This window comes from Macaca nemestrina, chromosome 15, assembly GCF_043159975.1.
Source record: "Macaca nemestrina isolate mMacNem1 chromosome 15, mMacNem.hap1, whole genome shotgun sequence".
In the NCBI taxonomy this organism is placed as follows: domain Eukaryota; kingdom Metazoa; phylum Chordata; class Mammalia; order Primates; family Cercopithecidae; genus Macaca; species Macaca nemestrina.
The window spans coordinates 87,014,052-87,041,345 of NC_092139.1; the positions used below are offsets into that span (position 1 = coordinate 87,014,052).

At 48.8% G+C, this 27,294-nt stretch overlaps 1 protein-coding gene and 1 pseudogene across 1 annotated transcript in view; both read right to left on the reverse strand.

Annotated features, from left to right (window-relative positions):
• Nucleotides 1-27,294, reverse strand: part of LOC105480694 (kelch like family member 22) — a 54,699-nt gene that overhangs the window by 22,265 nt on the left and 5,140 nt on the right. Inside the window, exons 2-4 of the mRNA XM_011739801.2 lie at nt 25,496-25,762; nt 8,072-8,237; nt 1,257-1,975 (exon numbers count right to left, since the gene is read on the reverse strand). Coding sequence (XP_011738103.1) covers nt 1,257-1,975; nt 8,072-8,237; nt 25,496-25,722 — 1,112 coding nt within the window. The 5' untranslated portion in view covers nt 25,723-25,762. The remainder of the gene's footprint in view (nt 1-1,256; nt 1,976-8,071; nt 8,238-25,495; nt 25,763-27,294) is intronic.
• LOC139358794 (keratin, type I cytoskeletal 18 pseudogene) lies at nt 17,195-20,019 on the reverse strand (annotated as a pseudogene).

Genomic DNA, 27,294 nt, shown 5'->3' on the forward strand with positions numbered 1-27,294 from the left:
GGCCCCCCAACTGGGAAACCGAGTCCCCTAAAAAAGAAGGTTTAAGGTTTGGCCAGAGGGAAGTCTGAACCTGGTGTGGCCACACCCACTGGGGGGACAACTTTTGTTTAGGGAGGAAATAAAGGTAGCTGTTTCCTTTTTTCTGAAACCTGCCCTTCCTCATACTTAACCACAATGTGTTATTGCCAACCTCTGAGTCTCATCAGCTTAACAAAGGAGATCACTTCCTGGGGCCAGGAGTAGAGAGGTGGCCTAGAAATGGTCTTCTCCTCCTTGGCCAGGATCACTATGCTTGATTCCAAGTGGCATGGCCAGGACAGGCCCTACCCCACCCTGATCCCAGAAAACAGAAACATGAACATGAACTCAGTCAGCATCTAGCTCATGGCTGCTGGAAATAGTTAGCAATCTCTCTCTCTCAGCATGAAGGGTGGGGAGATTTCTCACATGCACCAAGGTAAGGTGGAGGGATCCCTGGAAATCTAATGGTAGTTGAGGCTGGTGGGCTTGACCCACTGTCCCTTGCTCTGCTCAGAAATGCATTTGTGAGATCACAGCCTAAGTGACTGATAGAGCCAGGTGCATCCTACGGACCACAGCAGTCCACAAAACCCTCTCTTGGGAAAACTGCCTCCTCCCAGGGGAAATTGTGCTAAGTGTGTGGCTGACTGCAGGGCACAGTGAAAATGCAGCATGCGGCTCAGTGATGCTTGTTGGCCTTTACCACTCCCCTGGGCTGAAGACTGCATGCTGCTCAGGCACAGAAGCAGGAAGTCTGTTCCACCATTAGCGAGCAGGTAAGAAAGAAGAAAGAGCAAGGCAGACTGGCGAAGGGAAACTGAAACAATATGCATCAAAGCTGAGAGAGAGCACGACGGAGGGCGAGGCTGCCCAGCTGCCACTGCTCCTAGGTCCTCTCCATCACAGTCCGACTGCCTTTCCTGCTGTGGGCTCCCCTCCCGTCTCCTCCTGCACAATACACTCACAACCTAGCCCACCCCAAAGAGGCTGAGCAGGGGTCCAGGGTAAATGGGTTTCTGAGGAGTAGAGGACATGCAGGAAAGAAGGCAATCCGGATGTCCCCTTCCCTTATCTCACTGCTGTCCACCTTCTCTGAATTCACCCAGACTTTATTCCACAATGACAAGTGAAGCTCATGTGAAAGGCTGGGGGAACCTGAGCAACTCTCTCAGCCCATGACTTCCACACCCTCACATCACCTGAAGACAAAGGGACCAGCTAGCACCCTGTCCTACCTCCAGCATCGGGACTCTGCTCGAAATCCTTGGACATTGTTGTCCCCTCCAATCAAGTATACGAAGTTGTTGAGCACCGCGATGCCCTGGTTGGACATGCGGGGTGCCAAGGAGGCAGTGAAGTGCTTCCACTCTCCCAGTAAAGGGTTTAGATACTTGGCCTGGTCGCTGAGGACAGTGGACGGCGTGGAGTGAATGCCCCCGAAGCCCACAACGCACTGGAAGTCCGACCGCAGCTCCGTTTGCGGGCTCTGCAGGCTGGGCTGTAGGCTCTCGTTCCGGTGGTACATGAGGGCACTGGCCACTGTGTCCCTCAATGGGCTGGGGTCCAGCTTGTCATGCAGCCGCTGCAGGACCTCAGCTTCCATCAGCGGAAACCGCACTGTCTCAAGGAGCTTTGGGGGCTCGTGCAGCGAGATCTGGTCAGCCTGCACCTGCTCCAGGCTGTAATGGTAGAGAAGGGCTCCCTCGTATACCTCGGTCTCACAGGAGACCTCCAGGCGATTGCTGCTGAGGAGGGAGTAGACCTTCTCCAGTGGAAGCTGGCGGTACTTGTCAGTCCGAGAGAAGGCCACAAAGTTTTTGAGGATGTAGGTGTCCAGTTGCTCAGTCAGGCGGCTCAAATCAAACAGCTCTGCCAGCCGGTAGACATCAAGAATGTTCTCTTCGTCCACCCAGGACATGAGGAAATCACAGCAGAAATGGATAATTTCTGGGATCTGCAGAGAGAATGACACCCATTCAAGCCTGGGCTAGCGAACAGCATCTGGGGGTGGGAGACAGAATGATGGCAGAAATACAGGCCCTTGTGGGCCAGGCAAAGTGGAAGGGAAGTCCTCCTTAATTGTCCCTGACCTTTTCTGACACACTGGAGACTGGGGCTTACTGCAGACTGGGTTTAAGTCCTGGTTGGGAAACGTACCAGGTGACAGGATATACAGCATGTTTTGTTGTTTTGTTTTGTTTTGAGACGAAGTTTCACTCTTGTTGCCCAGAATGGAGTGCAGTGGCGCAATCTCGGCTCACTACCACCTCTGCCTCCCAGGTTCAAATGATTCTCCTGCCTCAGTTTCCCATACAGAATGTTTTTAACCTCTCTAAGCCTCAATCTCCTCATCTATAAAACAGGGATCATTAAAGTGAGGAGGAGTATGATGAAAATAAGAGAGCACATAGGAGTGGACCCTTGATATACGTCAGCTCCCTCTTAGATCAAAAGTACTGGCTCAGCCAGGCATGGTGGCTTACGCCTGTAATCCCAGCACTTTGGGAGGCCAAGGCGGGTGGATCACGAGGTCAGGAGATCGAGAGCAGCCCGACCAACATGGTGAAACCCTGTTTCTACTAAAAATACAAAAATTGGCTGGGCGTGGTGGTGCGCGCCTATAATCCCAGCTACTCAGGAGGCTGAGGCAGAAGAATCGCTTGAACCCAGGAGGCAGAGGCTGCAGTGAGCCAAGATCGCGCCATTGCACTCCAACCTGGGTGACAGAGTGAGACTCCACCTTAAAAAAAAAAAAAAGTACTGGCTCTCCAGAAAAGCAGGAAGCAGCACAAACGGTTACTGTGTCATGTATCTGTGGTTTGGAAAGGACCTAAGACCACCCCCATCCTTACCCTAGGATTCTCTAGAAGAGCCTGCCTCTCCAAAAGTGCTGGGAGCAAAAGCAAACCCAGCCTTTTCCCCCTGCCAGAACATCCACCCTGGTTCCCTAGGAGTGCTCAGAGCCTCTCAGACACCTAACCAGCACCAACCCAGAAACCTGACTTAGAATTCTTTTTCTTTTTAAAATTTGAGACAGGGTCTTGCTCTGTCACCCAGGCTGGAGTGCCATGGCAAGATCACAGCTCACTGAAGTCTCAAGCTTCTGGGCTCAAGTGATCCCTGACTCAGGGTTCTTGAGGTCCCCAGCTGGGTCAAGACCCACTTGACTCCAGTAAGTGAAGGGGCTCCCAGGTGGCCACATCAACCCTTCCCAACCGTGGGGAAGCACTAGTGGTTTGAAAGGACGGCGAGAAAGAATGGCACTGGAGGGAGATGGGAATGAGGCCACAACTAGCAGGCTGTTAAAGGCCACCCTGTGAACAACCAAATCTTGGAGAATAGAAGACAAAGGTAAGGGCCCTAGGGAAAACTGCCTGGGAGAACAAACCAGGTGTTGATAAATTCTTTAGGAAAGCAGGATTTTAGAGGTTCAGTGGGGCCCCCCAGTGCCTACCTCCTTTCTTTCCGAGTTCAGATTGAAAATGACAGAGTATCTTGACCTCTCTGTGACCCAGTCAACTGTAGGTTTTCCCAGCAGGCTTGAACCCAAACTGGGCCCTTGAACATTCCCAGGCACTGATAAAGGCATCAAGGTTGTTACCCAAAACACTGAAAGAAAAACTGGTTCTGGCCCTGAGACAAATTCCTTAAACCCTAATTGAAACTCCATACCCTAACCCACTCCATGGGCAAGCGTGGGTAAAGCCTCTATTTTCCCTTATCTGTCTTGAGGACATGCTACACCACTCTATACATAAGTTCCCCCTAATAAACGCTCTGGCCAGATCACCCTGGTGTTTGATGCTTCTTTCTTCGGAATCCCAAACCAGCTCCATTTCAGGATGCTGTGGGGTCCCCTCTTGTGGGAACCCCCCTGCTACCAACTCCAGTCATGGGTTCAGTGCAATAAATCAGTTTCTCTAAAAATGGAAATACCTGGCTTATCCAGGATCATCAATAAATTAACCATTACACATGGAATAATTCTGCTGGTATTTATTTATTTATTTATTTTTAAATTTTTATTTATTTATTTATTTTTGTTGAGACGGAGTCTCGCTCTGTTGCCCAGGCTGGAGTGCAGTGGCACGATCTCGGCTCACTGCAAGCTCCGCCTTCCGGGTTTACACCATTCTCCCGCCTCAGCCTCCCAAGTAGCTGGGACAACAGATGCCCGCCACCACGCCCGGCTAATTTTTTTGTATTTTTAGTAGAGACTGGGTTTCACCATGTTAGCCAGGATGGTCTTGATCTCCTGACCTCATGATCCGCCCGCCTCGGCCTCCCAAAGTTGTGGGATTACAGGCGTGAGCCACAGCGTCCGGCCAAGGTATTTAAAGTTTATCAATAAATACTAACAATAACTTTTTTAAAATTCAAAAGACATCTAATATTGCTTGCAAGGTGACATGCTAAGGGCTGGATGGGACCTACCAAATGTCGGGCAGGTATGTGCCTACACTAGGTATCCCCGTGGTACTTCGCTTGGCCCTGACCATCTTCTGTGCCTACACGAGGTATCCCCATGGTGCTTTGCTCGGCCCTGACCATCTTCCGTGCCTACACAAGGTATCCCCATGGTGCTTTGCTCGGCCCTGACCATCTTCCGTGCCTACACAAGGTATCCCATGGTGCTTTGTTCGGCCCTGATCATCTTCACTTGACCTTCTGTTTTCCCCCTTTGCCAGTACTTCTGCTTTGCCACTTCTTTCCAAACGACTAGGTTTTCCTAAAATTCTGGTTTGTCATGGGCCAGGGTCCTGAAGACCAAGTTTTGGGCAGAATGTGAGCACAAACAGCTCTGAAGAAGCCTGGGCAGCAGCAGCTCCTTGAGAGGACCCCGCTGATACTCCTTTCAGTCCTATTTTTAGAGCAGTGGGCCTTCTGCTCAGTGAAATCTCACAGAGGAACCAGCCTGGGCTCAGGATGTGCAAAAGCCCCATAAGAGGCTCACAGAAGGGACTGCATGTGCTTGGGGCAACCCAATAGGACAGTGTTACTGGGAATCAGACTCAGGCCTCTGGGGACACCGTGAAGAGTCTGGTCCCAGGCCTAGTGCAGGGCACAACACATGGGGAAAGCTCCCAATAGTCACTAGCTATGTGAACACACACAATCCTACAGGATTGTGGTCATGCCAAGGACATGGTCATGCCAAGTAAAACCTGCTATAAAACAATATTGCAAAGAAGCCGGATTTTTTTTTTTTTTTTTTTTTTTTTTTTTTTTTTTTTTTGAGATAAGCTGGCATGTAGTAGTGTGATCACAGCTTACTGCAGTCTCCACCTCCTGGGCTCGAGTGATCCTCCCACCTCAGCCTCCCGAATAGCTGGAACTACAGGTGCATACCACTATGCCCGGCTATTTTTAAAAAGCTTCTGTAGAGATGGGGTCTCGCTTTGTTGACCAGGCTGATCTCAAACTCCTGGCCTCAAGCGATCCTCTCACCTTGGCCTCCAAAGGTGCTGGGATTACAGGCATGAACCTCCAAGCCTGGCCCAGAAGCCTGATATGTTAAAAAACAAAGCTAGGCTGCTGCCCCTGAGATGGCCTCTGAGGCACTAGGGGAGATGACCCAGGGCTGTCGGGGGCACTGGCCAAACCGACAGAGAGAGACTGTAGGCCTCCAAGCTGACTGGTGAGAGTGAAAGTGGTGTTAGGAAGATGATCTGGTTTCAGTGTGTGTGATCGCTGCAGGGAGAAGAAGGAAATGGCAGAAATATAGAGATGGAGGCCAGGCAAAGGGGAAGGAAATGGAAACACAGAACAGAGATGGTTACAAGCAATACTGAGAAGGACGACCTGTCCTCACCTGGACACAGGGAATTAAGAAGGTGGACAGGCTCAAGGAGTCACTGAGATTGAGCCCAGGGAACTGGCAGGATGGTCACAGGACACACAGAGCAGGGGACTGGCAGGGGAGCTCCAGGAGAGTGGCAGGTGTGAAGGAGGAGATAGGACGGCTGGAGCTGAGCCATGCTGGGGGAAATGTTTCAAAGGCAGCTGAATCAGGAATTAACTGCTGCCAGGGTGGAGAACTGGACGAGTGTTCCCAAAGCGAAAATGACAGGGATGTGGGGACAGAAGAGATCTCTAAACAAAAGAAGAGGGGGAAATTCTTTTGTTGTAAAACCCAACTCCATCTACTCACCATGCAGGTATGGTGAGACAAGTCAGTCATCTCAGATCAACCCACCCAGCATCCAGGTCCTAACAATCTGAGAATAGGGCACAGGGAGGCTGCCAGGGCCTTGTCACATGGGGTGGCACCTCCATATGCCCCCGAACAGGTTGGTTTTCCTAGGACTTGAGTGTTTTTTTAATTGCGCCAAACCTGCCCTCATGGGAAGAAAGGTCAGAATGATGAACTTAGCATAGCACTTTGTTTCACTTTTAAGAAATGTGGGAAGAGGTGACTCTCAACTCATATCAGGCCTCTGATTGATAGTTCAAAGGCACCTGCAGGCCCAGTCCTGTGTAACTGCACCCACACCACTGAGAATAATCCTCCAAAGCATAAGTCACACTGTCAAAGCCTCAGAAAACTTTTTGAATTCTGTAAGTATTCAGAATTAAGTACTTGAAAACAAGTACTTAAACTTCAATAACAGGTTGGGCACAGAGGCTCACACCTGTAATCCCAGAACTTTGGGAATCCAAGGTGGGAGTATCACCTGAGGCCAAGAGTTTGAGACCAGCCTGGGCAACATAACAAGGCCCCATCCCTGGCTGGGCGCAGTGGCTCACATCTGTAATCCCAGCACTTTGGGAGGCCAAGGCAGATGGATCACCTGAGGTCGGGAGTTGGAGACCAGCCTGACCAACATGGAGAAACCCCATCTCTACTAAAAATATAAATAAAACTAGCCGGGCATGGTGGCACATGCCTGTAATCCCAGCTACTCAGGAGGCTGAGGCAGAAGTGCTTGAACCCAGGAGGCAGAGGTTGCAGTGAGCCAAGATCGTGCCACTGCATGCCAGCCTGGGTGACAGAGCAAGACTCTGTCTCAAAAAAACAAAAAACAAAACAAAACAAAAAAAAAACAAGGCCCCATCCCATCCGTATAAAAATATATATACATATATGTATCAGCTAGGTACAGTGGCATGCATCTTTAGTCCCAGCTACTCAGAAGGCTGAGGCAAGAGGACCACTTGAGCCTAGGGGGTGGAGGTTACAGTGAACTATGATCATGCCATTGCATTACAGTCTGGGTAACAGAGTGAGATCCTGTCTTTTAAAAAAAATAAACAGGCCAAGCACATTGGCTCACACCTGTAGTCCCAACACTTTGGAAGGCTGAGGTGGATCACTTGAGGCCAGGGGTTCAAGACTAGCCTAAGCAACAAAGCAAGCCCCTGTCTCTATAAAAAAAAATTTAAAAATTAGCCAGGTGTGGTGGCACATGCCTGTAGGTCCCAACTACTTAGGAGGCTGAGGCAGAAGGATTGCTGGAGTCCAGGAGGTTGAGCTGCAGTGAGCTGTGATTGTGCCACTGCACTCTAGCCTGGGCAAGAGAGAGAGAGCTTGTCTCCAATAAATTGAATGAGCGGATGGATGGATGCATGCATGCATGGATGGATGGATGGAGAAATAAATAGATAAAGTTCAATAACAAAAAGCATATGTTTTCAAGAGACTGAAGTGGTCCAGTGCGGGGACAGGCAGGAAGGGCCCTGGCAGCAATGCTGGTGGACGCTCCGCATTGCCAGACTCCAAAGCACACAGGACGTCCGCATGCAGCCTTGGGTCAGCCTACCTGCTTATGTTCAGGATGCTTTCAATGACAGGGAGACTCAGACAGTGGGGAAACAACCAGCAATAGTGAAGAGGGCAAAGGCAGAGGGCCTGGGGTGTCTGAAGCAGCTCTGTTTTAGCTCTAGGGCACAACTCCAGAGTCCTCCCCGCTTCATGGCCTTCTTCACTGCTTGGTCTCCTCACACTCCTGACCCATCTTCAAGCCAATGCTAGTGCCTGGCAGGCATCATGGGCATCTCAGGGAACCCCACCTGGGTGTGGGTCTGCCCTGCTAGACGAGACATGCCTCACCTGAAGCTGGCAGGCAGCCACCAGTGTCTCTTGCACATTGCTCAGGCTGAGCTCCAGCTCGGAGGTGTATATGAAATGTAGGATTTGGCACATAGCATTGTAGGACACGCCGTGGATCAGGACCTCTTCCTGTTCCATCTCTTTCAATCCCCCAGCAAACATTCCTCTGAAAAGTGAAGACACAAGAAAATTGAGTTATACCAACAAGGACTCAAGCCCAGGTTGTCAAGAGTGACAGTATTCAGAGAAGAACCTGGTGCTGGTGGCGGGGCCTGGGGAGTGGGCTGACCCACTCTGTGCTCTGAGTGAACTGTGTGCACGCATGAGCCATCCCACAAAAGGATCCTGACCAAGTCTGGGCAGCCATCCTGGAAATTGTCCTGTTTCCCTTTTCATGGGTCCAAGGAGTCCTGTATGAGCCTCGGGAGGGGAGGCCACACACAGCTTGCTTCTGCTGTGTTCATCAGTGCAGTTCCTGGATCGGAGCAGTAGCAACTCCAGAGCACATTTCAAAGCAATGAATTAATGGGAAACTAATACAAGTCGTTTCATTCAATGTATATTTATGAAGTTCCTACCAAATGCCAAGTATCATTCAAAGAGCAGAAGGAGGCCAGGCACGGTGACTCACATCTGTAATCCCAGAACTTTGGGAGGCCGAGGCAGGCAGATTATTTCAGGTCAGGAGTTCAAAACCAGCCTGGCCCATAAGGTGAAATTGCATCTCTACTAAAAATACAAAAATTAGCTGGGCGTGATGGTGTCTCCTCTGAGTTCCTCAGATGGAGGCTGAGGCAGGAGAATCGCTTGAACCCAGGAGGCGGAGGTTGCAGTGAGCTGAGATCGCACCATTGCACTCCAGCCTGGGCAACAAGAGTGAAACTCTGTCTCTCAAAAAAAAAAAAAAAAAAATACAGCATAGGTTGTGGTGAAAGTCCCCTTGCCTCTGCTCCCAGATATCAGTGAGTTCCCCTCCCAGGGCCGCAGTATTCCCAGGGCAGTCATATTCCACATCTCACTTGGCTTTTTTTTTTTTTGAGACGGAGTCTCGCTCTCTCACCCAGGCTGGAGTGCAGTGGTGCGATCTTGGCTCACTGCAAGCTCCACCTCCCGGGTTCGCGCCATTCTCCTGCCTCAGCCTCCTGAGTAGCTGGGATTACAGGCGCCCACCTCCATGCCTGGCTAATTTTTTGTTTTTAGTAGAGACGCAGTTTCACCGTGTTAGCCAGGATGGTATCGATCTCCTGACCTTGTGATCCGACCCCCTTGGCCTCTCAAAGTGCTGGGATTACAGGTGTGAGCCACAGTGCCAGGACTTTTTTTGGGGGGGCGCGGGTGGGAGGGAGATGAAGCCTCCCTCTGTCGCCCAGGGTGGAGTGCAGCGGCATGATCTCGGCTCAGTGCAACCTCCATCTCCTGGGTTCAAGTGATTCTCCTGCCTCGGCCTCCCAAGTAGCTGGGATTACAGGTTCATGCTACCACGCCCGGCTAATTTTTTGTATTTTTAGTAGAGACAGGGTTTCACCGTGTTAGCCAGGATGGTCTTGATCTCCTGACCTCATGATCTGCCTGCCTCGGCCTAACAAAGTGCTGGGATTACAGGCCTGAGCCACTGCATCCGGCCCGGTTTTTACAATAAAGCTTGGAGACCGATCCATGCCCATGTACACAGGACTGCTTCACTCTTTGCAAAGACTGTTTCACTTTTTTTTTTTTTTTTTTTTGAGACGGAGTCTCGCTGTGTCGCCCAGGCTGGAGTGCAGTGGCCGATCTCGGCTCACTGCAAGCTCCGCTTCCTGGGTTCACGCCATTCTCCCGCCTCAGCCTCCGAGTAGCTGGGACTACAGGCGCCCGCCACCATGCCCGGCTAGTTTTTTGTATTTTTAGTAGAGACGGGGTTTCACAATGTTAGCCAGGATGGTCTCGATCTCCTGACCTCGTGATCCACCCGCCTCAGCCTCCCAAAGTGCTGAGATTACAGGCTTGAGCCACCGCGCCCGGCCTATTTTTTTTTTTTTAAGATGCAATTTCGCTCTTGTCACCCAGGCTGGAGTATAATGGCGCAATCTCGGCTCACCGCAACCTCCGCCTCCCAGGTTCAAGTGATTCTCCTGCCACAGCCTCCTGGGTGTAGATGGGATTATTGTCGTGTGCCACTATGCCCGGCTAATTTTTGTATTTTTAGTAGAGACAGGGTTTCACCACGTTGGCCAGGCTGGACTCAAACTCCTGACTTCAGGTGATGCACCCGCCTCAGCCTCCCAAAGTGCTGGGATTACAGGCATGAGCCACCATGCCCAGCCAGCTATCTCACTTCTTTAACCCATTCCTACAGGGGTACATTTAGGTTACTTATAATTTCCAGTTAGTTCACATGATAAATAGCCTCACTCTTACAACATGCTGAGTATGCATATGCCAGGATTAAGTCCCACAAATACATTTGCTGGGTTGAAGGGTTTACATACATTTATACTTTGATAGTATTGTCAAGTCACTCTTTTTACATCATTTCTAATAGCAGGGACTGGTGCCTGCACCCTCTACCCCCAACCCAGGAAGACACCAGCTCTAACTCACTACCACGAGAGGGAAAACCTCATCACAAAAGGTACAGAAAATGTCCTCACATGTTAAAGAGCCATTTCCATTTTCTTTTCTGAACAGTTCAGATTCTTAGTCAGTTTTCTATTAGATTCTATCTTATCAATTTGAAGAAATCTGCCCCTTTTTTGATGAGGAGTTTCCCCTATCTTTTGATTCTGTATTGCTTTTTTGCCATGCAGAAATTTGTCTTTTTTTTTTCCTTAAGTCTAGTTAAGTGCAGCGAAAGAAGTAGAAGGTGAAACAGTAGAACCTGGAGTTGGATCTGTGACTGTGAACAACCAACTGAGGTAACTCACTACCTTCGGACCAGCCTATCTTCGTTTTCAATGTGATCAGATTTTTTTTTTTTTTTTTTTTTTTTTTTTTGAGACGGAGTCTCGCTTTGTCGCCCAGGCTGGAGTGCAGTGGCCGGATCTCAGCTCACTGCAAGCTCCGCCTCCCGGGTTTACGCCATTCTCCTGCCTCAGCCTCCCGAGTAGCTGGGACTACAGGCGCCCACCACCTCGCCCGGCTAGTTTTTTGTATTTTTAGTAGAGACGGGGTTTCACCATATTAGCCAGGATGCTCTCGATCTCCTGACCTCGTGATCCGCCCGTCTCGGCCTCCCAAAGTGCTGGGATTACAGGCTTGAGCCACCGCGCCCGGCCGTGATCAGATTTATCATTTACTTGCCTCCGAGTTTTGTGTCAAACTCAGGAAGGCTTTTTCCTTCTGAGATTATTTAGAAAACATTTCCCATATTTTCCTCTAGTGTTTTTACTGTTGAATCTTTCACATTTCTTTCACATTTAAAACTGTTGATCTACTTGGAATTTATTTTGGTATAAGATATGAAGCAAGGGTCCAACTTTGTTTTTCTAGATGGCAACTCTGAACTCTTCCCTCCTTTCTCTAATTTTTTTTTTTTTTTTTTTTTTGAGACAAAGTTTCACTCTGTCGCTCAAGCTGGAGTGCAGTGGCGAGATCTTGGCTCACCGCAACCTCCACCTCCCAAGTTTAGGAGATTCTCCTGCCTCAGCCTCCCCAGTAGCTAGGATTACAGGCATGTGCCACCACAGCCGGCTAATTTTGTATTTTTAGTAGAGACGGGGTTATCACTATGGTGGCCAGGCTGATCTTGAACTCCTCACCTTGTGATCAGTCCGCCTCAGCCTCCCAAAGTGCTGGGATTACAGGCGTGAGTCACCGCACCCGGCCCCTTCCTCTAATTTTTGAGGCTATCTTTATGACATAGGATAGGAATGGTCTCCTTTCGTTATTTTTGTTTTCAACAATTTCCTGGTCACTGCTTCCTTTTTACATTTGAATTTTAGAATCAAGTTTCTGTAATTGCCCCAAATAAACCCTCTTGGTATTTTGGTGGGTTATGTTAAACATCTAGGTTAATGTAGAGATAAACGGCATTTTTATAATGGACACAGTGGACCTTTTTAACTGTCCAGCCATCCTCTGGGTCTATTTGGAGGTCTTACAAGTCATCTTCCTACAGACCTGGCACATACTTGTTACATTTATTCCCAGACATTTCACTCCCTGCATGGCCAAGCCCTCGGGGCACTTTCCCATGCTCTTTGTAGTGATCTGGTTGGCTCTCCTGGACTTTCCAGGACTGTGCTGATACATGCACTTCTCCTGTCTGATTCTTCTGCTGGCACCTCTGGGATTATATTGGCAGCAGTGAAGATTGCAACATTTCAAGACTGCCCGCCCTGAGCAGGGTGTGGGTGCTTTGATTGACACAGATTTTTTTTTTTTTTTTTTTTTTTTTTGAGACAGAGTCTCGCTCTTGTTGCCCAGGCTGGAGTGCAATGGCACAATCTCGGCTCACTACAACCTCCGCCTACCGGGTTCAAGCGATTCTCCTGCCTCAGCCTCCAAGTAGCTGGAATTACAGGCATGTGCCATCACGCCTGGCTATTTTGTATTTTTAGTAGAGACAGGGTTTCACCATGTTGGTCAGGCTGATCTCGAACTCCTGACCTCATGTGATCCACCCGCCTCAGCCTCCCATAGTGCTGGAATTACAGATGTGAGCCACCATGCCTGGCCTGACACAAATGTGTGTCATTTTAAGAAAAAAAAAATCTTATAATCCTTTGGGGGCCAAGGCAGGAAGACTGCTTGAGGCCAGGACTTTAAGACCAGACTGGGCAGCCAGGTGCGATAGTTCACACCTGTAATCCCAGCACTTTGGGAGCCCGAAGCAGGTAGATCACTTGAGGCCAAGAGTTCGAGGCCAGCCTGGTCAACATGGTGAAACCTCGCCTCTACTAAAAACACAAAAATTAGCTGCATGGTGGTGCACACCTATAATCTCAGCTACTCGGGTGGCTGAGGCACGAAAATCACTTGAACCTGGGAGGCGGAGGTTGCAGTGAACCGAAATCGCACCACTACTCTTCAGCCTTGGCAACAGAGCAACATTCTGCCGAAAAAGAAAAAGAAAAAGAAGAAAAAAAAAAAAAAAGACCAGATGGGGCAACACAGAAAGACCCCATCTCTTAAAAAAAAATTAGCTGGGCATGGTGGCACGCATCCGTAATCCCATCAATTATAAATGCTGATGTGGGAGCATTGCTTGAGCCCAGTATTTTGAGGCTGCAGTGAGCTATCATGACACCATTGCTCAGCCTGGGCAACAAAATGAGACTCTGTCTCCTAAAAAAAAAAAAAAAGTTCACTGCATGGATCATGAATGGAGGGAGGAGAAAGAAGATATAAGACATTTGGGGTACAATCAGGAAAATTTGAACATGGACTCAGTATCAGATGAAATTATAGAATGATTACACATTTCTTTTTCATTTTTATTTTTTTAGAGACAGGGTTGCTACGTTGCTCAAGCTGGACTTAAACTCCTGTGCTCAAGTGATCCTCCCACCTTAGCCTCCTAAGTAGCTGGGACTAAAATCACTCGCCATGGAACACGGCTCAATTATAAATTTTTGATATTATGATAGTATTATAGGTATGTCAAAGAATCTCCTCATCCTTAGAGAGCTGAACTGAAGTTTTTAGAGATAAATTGTCATGATATCTAAAACTTACTCTGAAGTGAATATGCAAAATGTTAACTGATGAATTGAAGCCAAGAGTACAGGTGTTCACTAGACTTAACTTTCAACTTTTCTATAGGATTTAAATATTTCAAAATAAAAACCAGAGAGAAAAAAGAGCCCAAAAGAAAAACAAAATATATAGTCACTCCTTTTTATTGTTTTTACTTTTTAACAAAAAATTTACCAAATGTAATTCTTTTTTTTTTTTTTTTCTGAGACAGAGTTTTGCTCATGTTGCCCAGGCTGGAGTGCAATGGCACGATTTTGGCTCACTGCAACCTCCACCTCCCAGGTTCAAGCGATTCTCCTACCTCAGCCTCCCGAGTAGCTGGGATTATAGGCATGCGCCACCACACCCAGCTAATTTTGCATTTTTAGTAGAGACGGGGTTTCTCCACGTTGGCCAGGCTAGTCTTGAACTCCTGACCGCAGGTGATCCACTCGCCTCAGCCTCCCAAAGTGCTGGAATTGAGCCACCGCGCCCGGCCCACACTTAATTCTTTAAACATTCATTTTTGGGGCCAGGCGCGGTGGCTCAGGCCTATATCCCAGCACTTTGGGAGGCCGAGGTGGGCGGATCACCTGAGGTCAGGAGTTCAAGACCAAGTTGGCCCACATGGTGAAACCCTGTCTCTAGTAAAAATGCAAAAATTAGCTGGGTGTGGTGGTAGGCACCTGTAATCCCAGCTACTTGGGAGGCTGAGGCACGGGAATCGCTTGAACCTAGGAGGTGGAGGTTGCAGTGAGCTGAGAGACGATGCACTCCAGCCTGGGTGACGGAGTGAAACTCTGTCTCAAAAAAAATAAAATAAAATAAAATTCATTTTTGGCTCACTGCAGCCTCAACCTCCTGGGCTTAAGTGATGCTTCTGCCTCAGCCTCCCAAGTAGTTGGGACTATAGGCATGTACCACCATGCATGGCCTGACACAAATGTGTATCCTTTTATCACTACTTTTCTATAAGTCAGGAATTATGTCAAAATAAAGATTTTAAAATGTTTAAAAGTTGTCCACACCTCATATCCATTAGGATGACCACTATAAAAAAACAACAAAACAAACAAAAAAGGCAGGGCGCGGTGGCTCAAGCCTGTAATCCCAGCACTTTGGGAGGCCAAGGCGGGTGGATCACGAGGTCAGGAGATCGAGACTATTCTGGCTAACATGGTGAAACCCCGTCTCTACTAAAAATACAAAAAACTAGGCCGGGCGCGGTGGCTCAAGCCTGTAATCCCAGTACTTTGGGAGGCCGAGGCGGGTGGATCACGAAGTCAGGAGATCGAGACCATCCTGGCTAACATGGTGAAACCCCGTCTCTACTAAAAATACAAAAAACTAGCCGGGCGTGGTGGCGGGCGCCTGTAGTCCCAGCTACTCGGAGGCTGAGGCAGGAGAATGGCGTGAACCCGGGAGGCGGAGCTTGCAGTGAGCCGAGATCGCGCCACTGCACTCCAGCCTGGGTCACACAGCGAGACTCCGTCTCAAAAAAAAAAAAAAAAAAAAAAAAATACAAAAAACTAGCCGGGCGTGGTGGCGGGCGCCTGTAGTCCCAGCTACTTGGGAGGCTGAGGCAGGAGAATGGCGTAAACCCGGGAGGCGGAGCTTACAGTGAGCCGAGATCGCGCCACTGCACTCCAGCCTGGGAGACACAGCGAGACTCCGTCTCAAAAAAAACAAAAAACAAAACCAAAAACAAAACCAAAAAAAAACCAAAACCAAAACCAAAACCAAAAAAAAACACAAAAAAGTAGGCTGGGCGTGGTGGTTCACATCTATAATCTCATGTCCATAATCCCAGCACTTAGGGAGGCTGAGGTGGAAGGATTGCTTGAGCCCAGGAGTTTGAGACCAGCCTGGGAGACAGTAAGATTCTATCTCTACAAATATATTTTTTAAAAAACTGGCCAGACATGGTGGTGCATGCCTATAGTCCCAGCTACTTGGGAGGCTTCAGAAGCATTGCTTGAGCCCAGGAGGTGGAGCTATGATGGTGCCCCCGAACTCCAGCTGGGGTGACAGACCAAAATCCTGTCTCAATAAACAAAACAAACAAACAAAAAAAAAAACAGAAAATAACAAGCTTTAGCAAGGATGTGGAGAAACTATAACCCTTGTGCACTGTTGGTGGGAATAAAAAGTGGTGCAACTGCTATGTTCCTCAGAAAATTATCAATAGAATGACCCAGCAATTCCACTTCTGGGGATATAGCCAAAAGAACTGAAAGCAGAGTCTCAGATATTTGCACACCCATGTTCATAGCAGCATTATACGTAATAGACAAGAGATGGAAGCAAACCAAGTATCCCTTGATAGGTGAATAGACGAACAAAATGTGGTATATCCATAAAATGGCACACTATTCAGCCTGCAAAATGAGGGAAATCATGTCACATGTTATAACACACATGATCCTTAAGGACATGATGCCAAATGAAATAAGCAAGTGATAAAGGGCTAATGCTGTGTGATTCTACTTATGAGGTACTTAGAATAGTTTAATTCATAGAGACTGAAAGTCGAATGGTAGCTGCCAGGGCCTGGGGGTAAAGGAGAAAAGGGAGTTGTGGTTTAGTGAGTATAGAGTCTCAGATTTGTAAGATTAAAAAGTTCTGGAGATCTGTTTCATAAAAATGTGAATAATCGTAACATTACTGAACTATATGAAAAATGTTATTTGTGTTTATTTTTTTAGAACCACAATTTTAAAAAAACTGTTCACCAGAACCCAGTAGCAGGGGAATGACAAAATAAACAGAGGACATCGACAGCACAGAACACTCCACAGCACAGAGAATGAGGGCCATCTCTACTGCTGGTGCCCGGGACCTCCACGAGGTACAGAATGGCAAACCAGTGTGCTGCCTCTGGTGTGAGATGGGGGAGAAAAATATTTCCTGGGTCAGCTTGTTCAGGTCCCCGATCCCTTGTCCAAACTCTTTAAGTCAAGTGTATTTTAGAATTCAGAAGGTTCCAATGTGAGAAATACTGTACACATGCCACATAGGATCTTACATCCCATGGGATCTGGGTTAGTGCCTCCTCTTCAATACTTTAATATGCCCCCCAAAAAAGTATAAAGACTCGCACTAGGATAAAAAATATAATTAGCCTCGAAAATATTCTTGAGTTTTGGGTGGGTTCTGTGGTTTAATGAATTTACACCAAACTTTTTTTTTTTTTTTTTTTTTGAGACGGAGTCTCGCTCTGCCGCCCAGGCTGGAGTGCAGTGGCATGATCTCGGCTCACTGCAAGCTCCACCTCCCGGGCTCACGCCATTCTCCTGCCTCAGCCTCCCAAGCAGCTGGGACTACAGGCGCCCGCCACCGCGCCCGGCTAATTTTTTTTTTGTATTTTTAGTAGAGACGGGGTTTCACCGTGGTCTCGATCTCCTGACCTTGTGATCCGCCCGCCTTGGCCTCCCAAAGTGCTGGGATTACAGGCGTGAGCCACCGCGCCCGGCCTACACCAAACATTTTTTTAAAACGTTTGGCTGGTCCAAAGGTAGTTGAGTTATCTCAGTTGGTTGTTCATAGGCAGTAACAGATCAAACTCCTTATTCTTCTCTGTCCCCTCTTCTCAATACTGCACTTGACTAGTCTAAAAAATAATAATACATAAAAATAGGCTGGGTGCGGTGGCTCACACCTATAATCCCAGCACTTTGGGAGGCCAAGGTGGGTGGACCACTTGACGTCAGGAGTTTGAGACCAGCCTGGCCAACATGGTGAAACCCTGTCTCTATCAAAAAATACAAAAATTAGCCGGGTGTGGTGGCACGCACCTGTACTCACAGCTACTCAGGAAGCTGAGGTGCGAGAATCACTTGAACTTGAACAAGAATCCCTTGGAAAAAAAAAAAAATTTTTTTTTTTTCTTTTGGAAACGGAGTCTCTGTCACTCAAGCTGGACTGTAGTAGCACCATCTTGGCTTGGCTCGCTGCAGCCTTGACCTCCAGGCTCAAGCAATCCTCTCACCTCAGCCTCCCAAGTAGTGGGGACTACAGGTGTGCACCACCATGCCCAGCTAATTTTTGTATTTTTTGCAGAGATAGGGTTTTGCCATGTTGCCTAGGCTAATCTCAAACTCCAGGACTGAACTGATCTGCCCACCTCAGCCTCCCAAAGTGCTAGCGTTATAGGTTTGAGGCACCCTGCCCAGCCCAAAACGTTCTTTGGTTTTTGTTTGTCTGTGAGAGATGGACCCTTGCTATGGTGTCCAGGCTGCAGTGCAGTGACATGATCCCACTACTCATCAGCATGGGAGTTTCGACCTGGTCCATTTCCATCCTGGGCCAGTTCACCCCTCTTTAGGCAACCCTGCTCTAGAAAGGTCACCATACTGATGCCAAATTTAGTGTGGATACCCTATTGGCATGGCACACTGCAGCCCAGAACTCCTGGGCTCAAACAATCCTCCGGCCTACTCTCCCACGTAGCTGGGACTATAGGTTTGAGCCACCACACCCTGCTCAAAAAACTTTTAACTGTGAGAATGGATGCTGAATGTTATCACATGCCTGTTCACCATGTCTGCAGATATGCTATATAGACATGTGTGCAGATGTGTTGGGCTGCCATGAATTGATGAATGCCATGATTCCCTGGCATGTAACTAGTAAGATTCCCCAGCATTAAACCAATTTTTTTTTTTTTTTTTTTTTTTGAGACAAGGTCTCGCTGGGTCACCCAGGTTGGAGTGCAGTGCACACTCACAACTCATGGCTCACTGTAGCCTCGACCTCCCCAGGTTTAAGCAATCCTCCCATCTCAGCTTCCCCAGAAGCTGAGACTACAGGCGTGCCTGGCTAATTTATGTTTTGTTTTGTTTGGTTTTTTACTTTCTTTTTTTTTTCTTTTTTTGAGATGGAGTCTCACTCTGTCGCCCAGGCTGGTGTGCAGTGGTGCGATCTCAGCTCACTGTAACCTCCGCCTCCCAGGTTCAAGTGGTACTTCTGCCTCAGCCTCCCAAGTAGCTGGGATTACAGGTATGTGCCATGACACCTGGCTAATTTTTGTATTTTTTTTTTTGACCTCTGAACTTTTTATTGGCCTCCTGCTCCCCAAACGATACCCTGCTTCTGGTGGCTTAATGTCTCAGAACTTTGGTGTCGTTGGTCTCAAACACCACTTTGCCATCCACTATCAGGAGGGTAGTGGTCTTTTGGATGGTTTGCATGGAGTTGCTGCTGTCCAGGGCATCACCAAGATTGAAGTCCTCACCCATCTTCCAGCAGGCGGTGGTAGGTGGCGATCTCAGCCTCCAGCTTGACCTTAATGTTCACCAGGGCCTCGTACTCCTGGGCCTGGCGCTGTCCCTCTGCCGGGGTCTATGCCACCTCTGACTCCAGGTGCAGCAGGATCCCGTTGAGCTGCTCCATCTGCAGGGCATAGCGGGCCTCCACCTCCCTCAGGCTGTTCTCCAAGCTGGCCTTCAGATTTCTCATAGAGTCCAGGTCCATCTCCAAGGACTGGACGTACGTCTCGGCTCCGTGATTGTCATGTCAGCAGCTCCAACCTCAGTGGACTGCATAGTGACCACTGTGGTGCTCTCCTTAATCTGCTGAGACCAGTACTTGTCCAGCTCCTCTCGTTTCTTCCAAGCCAGCTTGTCATATTGAGCCTGGATGTCTGCCATGATCTTGGCGAGGTCCTGAGATTTGGGGGCATCTACCTCCACAGTTAACCCAGAGCTGGCAATCTGGGTTTGTAGGCCTTTTACTCCCTCTTCATGGTTCTTTATGAAGAGCAGCTCCTCCTTGAAAGCCTCGATCCCTGTCTCCAGCTGCAGCTGATGGACATTGGTGTCATCAATGACTTTGTGAAGCCCATGTATGTCGCTCTCCACAGACTAGTGCATGGCCAACTCTGTCTCATACCTGACTCTAAAGTCATCAGTAGCAAGACGGGCATTGTCAGTCTACAGAATGATATGGGTGTTGTCCACAGTATTTGCAAAGATCTGAGCTCTCAGGTCCTCGATGGTCTTGAAGTAATGCCTCCAGTCTCTGACCTGGGTCCCTTCTTCTCCAAGTGCTCCGGATTTTGCTCTCCAGCTTCCGGTTCTTGGTCTCCAGGCTCCTCGCTCTGTCCAGGTAGGAGGCCAGGGGTCATTCAGGCTCCGTATGGTCTCCTTCTCATTATGGATGCCTCCCATTCCTGCCAGATCCCCAGCCATCCCCGAAGCCAGGCCCCCAGACCCCATGCTGCCCTGGAAGCTGGTGGAGCGGGACATGAAGATCCAGGAACCAGAGCCCTTGGTGCCTGCATAGACGCTGGTCATACTGCTGACCGGCCAGGCACCATAGCTGGGAGCCTGAGACAGAGCCCAGGGACCGGTGGTTGGTGGAGAAAGTGGAGCGAGTAGTGAAGCTCATGCTATCCAGGGAGGAGAGCGAGAGGACAGGACTCAGGCTTTGCCAACAACCTGATTTTTGTATTTTTAGTAGGGATGTTGGCTGGGCTGGTCTCCAACTCTGGAGCTCAGGTGATCCACCCGCCTCAGCCTCCCAAAGTGCTAGGATTACAGGTGTGAGCCACCGTGCCCAGCCTTGTTTGTTTTTTTCTTTTTGAGCCAGAATCTCACTCTCTCATCCAGTCTGGAGTGCAGTGGCGCGATCTCAGCTCACTGCAACCTTCACCTCCCAGGCTCAAGTGATTCTCAAGCCTCACCCTCCTGGGTAGCTAGAATTAAAGGTGTGCACCACTATGCCCAGTTAATTTTTGTATTTTTAGTAGAGAAGGGGTTTTGCCATGTTGGCCACACTGGTGTCTAACTCCTGGCCTCAAGTGATCTGCTGGCCTTGGGCTCCCATTGTGCTGGGATTACATGTGTGAGCCACCGTGACCAGCCCTAATTTTTGTATTTTTTGTAAACATGGGGTTTCGTCACATTGCCCAGGTTGGTCTCGAACTCTTGGGCTCAAGCAATCTGCCCACCTTGGCCTCCCAAAACGCTGGGATTATAGGTGTGAGCCACCGTGCTCAGCTTTTTTTTTTTTAAAGAGAAAATAGGTCTCTCACTTTGTCATCCAAGCTGGAGTATAGTGGTGTGATCATGGCTCACTGCAGCCTCAACCTCTAAAGCTCAAGCTGTCCTCCCTCCTCAGCCTCCCAAGTAGCTGGGACTACAGGCCATGCCATCATGCCCGGCTAATTTAAAAAAATTTTTTTTCTTTTTCTGAAACTGCTCGGAAAAAATTTAAACGGCATTGAAGTCTTTTTTTTTTTTTTTGAGACGGAGTCTCACGCTGTTGCCCAGGCTGGAGTGCAGTGGCGCGATCTCGGCTCACTGCAAGCTCCGCCTCCCGGGTTCCCGCCATTCTCCTGCCTCAGCCTCCTGAGTAGCTGGGACTACAGGCGCCCGCCACCGCGCCCGGCTAATTTTTTGTATTTTTAGTAGAGACGGGGTTTCACTGTGGTCTCGATCTCCTGACCTTGTGATCCGCCCGCCTCGGCCTCCCAAAGTGCTGGGATTACAGGCTTGAGCCACCGCGCCCGGCCGGCATTGGAGTCTTTTTGTAAAAGGCACACCTACCCTGGGAAACATCTGGGCTTTGTGTTTTGTGGGGAATACAACTTTCTCTCTCTTTTGTGGATAAAGTGCTATTAATTTTTAAAAAATAAAATCATCAACTATATCCAAACTTCTAAAGTAACAGACATTGAGTTCAGCAAAGCAGTCTTTTATAATTCACAGATGGTATGAAAACTAAGAGAGGGACGACGTGACCTGTGGAGGTTGTATATAAAGGATAGAGCCCTTGGGCCCTTCAGACTATAAGGGTCCAGGAGGGGAGGAGAAACCACCTCAGAAGCATATAATGTTAAAGCATACAAGGTGGGCGTAGGGTCAGGGGAGCCAAAATAAGTGTGCAATGAAAAGTTATTAACAAAAGTCAAAAAAAAGAAGATGCAGTCTGGCCATCGAATTCCTAAACCATGTACAGAGCACACGGAAAGAGCAGAGGAAGCGTCCTGCAGCAGGGCAGTACAGCTCTCTGCCCTTCAGGAAAACTGAGATTCCTCCACCTGGGAAACAGCGAGGGACAATTAGGGAAAGCTCTCCAGAGGAGGAGGCATTTCAGGCAGGCCAAAGAAGAAAAAATTCCACCGGACAGAAAAGGCAGAGAAGAGGCCGGGCACAGTGGCTCACGTATGTAATCCGAACACTTTGGGAGGCCAAGGCAGGCGGATCACCTGAGGTCAGGAGTTGGAGACCAGCCTGGCCAACATGATGAAATCCCGTCTCTACTAAAAATACAAAAATTAGCTGGGTTTGGTGGCGCATGTCTGTAATCCCAGCTACTCAGGAGGCTGAGGCAGGAGAATCACTTGAACCCGGGAGGTGGAGGTTGCAGTGAGCCGAGATCGCCCCACTGCACTACAGCCTGGGGGACAGGGCAAGACTCCATCGCAAAACAAACAAACAAACAAAAAGGCCGGGCGTGGTGTGGCTCACACCTGTAATCCCAGCACTTTGGGAGGCACAGGAGGGCAAATTGCAAGGTCAGGAGTTCGAGATCAGCCCGGCCAACATGGTGAAACCCTGTCTCTACTAAAAATACAAAAAATTAGCTGGGCGTGGTGGCGCACACCTGTAGTCCCAGCTACTTGAGAGGCTGAGGCAGGAGAATTGCTTGAACCCAGGAGGCAAAGGTTGCAGGGAGCCAAGATTGCACCACTGCACTCCAGCCTGGGTGACAGAGTAAGACTCTGTCTCAAAAAAAAAAAAAAAAAAAAAAGCAATTTCTGTTCTTTGTAAAATAATTCAGACAATGCAGTAAACAGAAGAAAGTCAGCCTCCCTCTCCCTTTGCTCAATTCCCAGAGTACAGCAAGATCCCTCCAGATCTTCACAGTGGGATCATCTTCCACCAGGTCCTGAGGTTTTTCACTCCCTATCAGTAGACAAACCACACTGCCCAGTTTGCAAGCAGCTCCATTAGATAACACAGAACAGAAGGGCTCTGTCCTGCAACATGTCTCAGCACTGGGTGCATCATCCCATGGGAACGACACCTACACAGACACCCGGCGTACAACTGCAGGGCCCTAAACTACGGGCCAGCCCACCCCCAAATACCCTTCTCTCCACCCTTGCCCATATCAAATATTACAAGCCTCTTACATATCTTTACCAGTCATACTGGGAAAAAAATAGTCCTTTATCATTTTAACATTTCACAAATAACTAAAACAAATAATAAACACGCTAACACTTGGGAATGGTCTATTTCTTTCTTTCTGAAAATGACAGTGTAGGCACTGCCTTTCCCTAACTTATCGAAAACCTTAGGTGACTTTCCGTGTCCTCGAGGAGCAATTTCTAGCCCTTTCCACAGCACCCCTTGGGTAAACCTCTTATGAGAGGTGTCCTGCTCTCCAGGATGACTACAATGCATCACTAACACCCCCCGCATCCCTCCACTCCATTGGGAAGGGGAGCAGGCTGGAATGCAGCGGCGCGATCTCGGCTCACTGCAACCTCCGCCTCCCGGTTCAAGCAATTCTCCTGTTTCAGCCTCCCAAGTAGCTGGAATTACAGGTATGTGCTACCACGCCCAGCTAATTTTGTATTTTTAGTAGAGACAGGGTTTTGTCATGTTGGTTAGGCTGGTCTCCAACTCCTGACCTCAGGTGATCCGCCCTCCTCCGCCTCTCAAAGTGCTGAAATTACAGGAGTGAGCCACCGAGCCTGGCCTCTTTCTCAGCTCACTGCAACCTCCACCTCCTGGGTTCAAGCGATTCTCCTGCCTCAGCCTCCCAAGTAGCTGGGATTACAGGCATGTGCCACCACACCCCGCTAGTTTTTGTATTTTTAGTAGAGACGGGGTTTTACTATGTTGGCCAGGCTGGTCTCCAACTCCTAATCTCAGGTGATCCACCCCACCTTGGCCTCCCAAAGTGCTAGGATTACAGGCGTGAGCCACCACACCCGGCCTCTTTTTTGTTTTTTTGAAACAGGGTCTTGCTCTGTCGCCCAGGCTGGAGTGCAGTGGCACAATCTCAGCTCACTGCAACCTCCGCATCCCGTGTTCAAGCAATTCTCCTGCCTCAGCCTCCCAAGTAGCTGTGATTATAGGCACCCACCACCACACCTAGCTAATTTTTGTTTTTTGGTTTCTTTTTTTTTTTTAGTAGAGACAGGATTTCACCATGTTGGTCAGGCTAGTCTCAAACTCCTGGCCTCAAGTGATACACCTGCCTCAGCCTCCCAAAGTGCTGGGATTACAGGTGTGAGTCACCACGCCTGGCCTCTATTTCATATATATATATTCATATATATATACACACACACACACACACACACACACACACACACACACATACACACACATACACATCTCTGAGATGAGAGTCTGGGCTCTTCCAATAATGTTGCCACTCGCCTGCTCCCCTTCCCAATGGAAGTGGAGGGATGCAGGGGGTGTTAGTGATGCATTGTAATCATCCCAGAGAGCAGGACACCTCTCATAAGAGGTTTACCCAAGAGGGTTGTGGAAAGGGCTAGAAATTGCTCCTGGAGGACATGGAAAGCCACATAAGGTTTGTGATAAGTTAGGGAAAGGCAGTGCCTACACTGTCATTTTCAGAAAGAGTGGTATGGCACTAAATCAAGAAGGGCTGAGAGGGTGAGCCCAGGGGATCCCACAGGCTCTGCAGCCTCTGGCCATCCTCTCCTGTACAGGTCCTAAGCCCCCTGCAGGGGGCCCTCAGCTCCCCCACCCTACCCACTGTCCTGTATGTTATCTTAATCTTTATTAAAGGCCTCAGCTGAATTTCCCTGGTGAACTGAAAGAACTCTGCTGCTCCTTGGCACATCTGCACCAAGCCACCACTGGGTCACATTCTCCAAAACTCCTTCTGGAGACAGAAGGCACTTAAACCATACATATTTTGCTTGATAGTTCCTAATTTAAAAAAAAGACAGAAAGAGGGAGAGAGAGAACTACAACCAAGCCTTGAAGACAAAATGATCGAACAGAATCAGAGCTAGAATGGAACACCTCAGGCTTGGAGTCCCATGACAACCTTGCTGGGGACCATGAGTGGCCCTCAGTCCTTCTCAGGCTCATGCCACCTATGTGAAATAAGTGTGGTGACACCCACCTCCTTGAGTGCAGAGCAGTGCAGACAATGGGGCAAATGGTGTACTGATCTGCTATTTGTGCACATAAATTTATTCATTTAAGCCATGGGTATTGCTTGAATATGTGAAAACCACGTTAGGCGCTAGGGATAAGAGACAAATTCCCGCCCAGTGGAAAAGACAGATAAGCCAGTGGTTCCTCACGCTGTGCCAAGTGCTGGGATGGGGTCACGAAGGAGGCCATAAGAAATCCCTGAGGGGCCACAGAGCTCACTGGGAGGGCCAGAGGCTAACACCTGAGGGATGAGAGATGTGAGCCAGAAGGTGATGCATACACAGCAATAATTACCAGGGAGGGGAGGAATGGGAAGGGAGGGGAGGGGAAGGGAGGGGAGGAGAGAAAGGAGGAAAGAAAAGAGAAAAGAGAGAAAAGGAAAAAGAAAAGGAAGGTAAGGGAAGGCAAAGCCCAAGAGACAGGATCGCTGAATGAAAAATGAACTCTAAGACCCCCTTCTGTCTCTCATACTTGTTGACTAAGTCATAACCACAAGGAGTGGGGGAGGCTCTGAGGTGAGCAGGAGACCAACTGCTGTCACCGCCAGTACCTTTATTAGCAGAGCCAGGATTATCTTTGTTATTCTTCTTACGAACAGTTCTAGTGAACTCACCTGAAGTAATCACAGGATGCAGCTAGCAGGATGCGATGGGCCTCGATGTGTCTGCCCTCCACCACCAGCACAACATCGAAGAGGATCCCGCTGTCCCGGAGAGCCAGCAGCCCTCGGAGCAGAGCCTGGGAGTGCTGTGCGCTGCGGTAGGTGTTGTTCACGCAGTGTGGGTGGGAGGGCTGCGCAGGCAACTTGCAGAGCTGGGTGAACTCCTGCTCCTCTGCCATCCTGACAGCCACAAGATCCCTTACCACTTCAGCCTGTCAGCTGGCAAAACAGAGGGGATGGGGGTAAGCAGGCAAGCATCAGCCCTACCACACACAGACCGGCCAGCTCTGTTGCTCCCCTTGCTCCTGTGCCTCCCTCAGGCTCACCTGTTTTCCCTCTTTTCCCAAATCCATAATTCCTTCTCCCCTCCCACCTCTAGTCCAACTTCCTGATGGCCTTCTTCATGATGATCTGTGCGCCATCATGCCCAAGACTCTTCATCGCATTTTATCTTCTTCCGCGTGAAAGTCAAACAGAAGGGTTTTGGGAAACAGACTGACTTGGGTTGGAGCACCACTTCACGGGGACTTACAACATGACTAACCTGAGCCTCGAGTTCCCCAATTGTAAAAAGAGAGATAAAAGCACCCACCCCATTGGGGTATTCTAAAATTGGTAAAAACAATGAATATGAAACATAAGCACACACCAGGTTCTCAAAAGCTCTTCCTCCCTCCCATTGAATGAACAAAATTGGGTTCTTCCTCAGTAATGGATGCGTAAAAATGGCAAGACCTGAGTTGTGGTCAGGAGACACAGAGCCAGGAGTCTGGGAGGTGGGTGCCAAGGGGGTGGCATTTCCAGGGCCTACTTTCTTTTACTGAGATTCTGAGAGTCAACCACAGTAACTGTGATTGAACCTCATGCATTTAAATTCATCTGCATTGCCTTTTAAATTAAAGGTTACCTTCTAACAATTGAGTCAGTACGCTCAAAAACCGCAAACTGATTTGAATAGGAGCCTCTAAAACCTAACCAGTAAAACGAACCTACTGCAAATGCACTTTTACCATGGACCAACCAAAAGTGGCTGTGGATAGCCAGCTGCTCGGGTCAGGGAGTGGCCAGTCCTACACTGCGAGGCATGGCCAAGCTGCAGGCTCTGTAGGCACAGCACAGTCAGAGCTACAAGATGTGAACATCTGTCTTCTCCACCTCACTTCATCCTACTTTCCTCTCCCCAAAATATGTTTATTCTCCAATTACCTCCAGTCATGCATCACTTAATGTTGGGGATACATTCTGAGACATGCACCGCTGGAGGCAATTTCCTCATTGTGTGAACATCACAGGGTACACCTACACAAACCTAGATGGTAGAGACTACTACATATCTAGGCCATAAGGTACAGCCAATTGCTCCTAGGCTACATACTTGTACAGCATGTTTTTCCTCTCCTCTCATACCACAACAAACCCAGGAGACTTCTGTGACCAAATGTGTGAGGGTTTTCCCCATTAACAAGCAAGCAATCAATTCTGCCACAGATACCATCTGGGTGTCCTCTAATTCAGCAGTCCCCAATCTTTTTGGCACTAGGGACCAGTTTGGTGGAAGACAATTTTTCCACGGGGTCAGGGAATGGTTTCGAGATGAAACTGTTCCACCTCAGATTATCAGGCATTAGTTAGATTCTCATATGGAGCCCACATGCCTGGCCCCATGCATCTCTTCATCTGGATCTCTCACATGCACGGTTCACAATAGGGTTTATGCTCCCATGAGAATCTGATGCCACCTCTGATCTGAC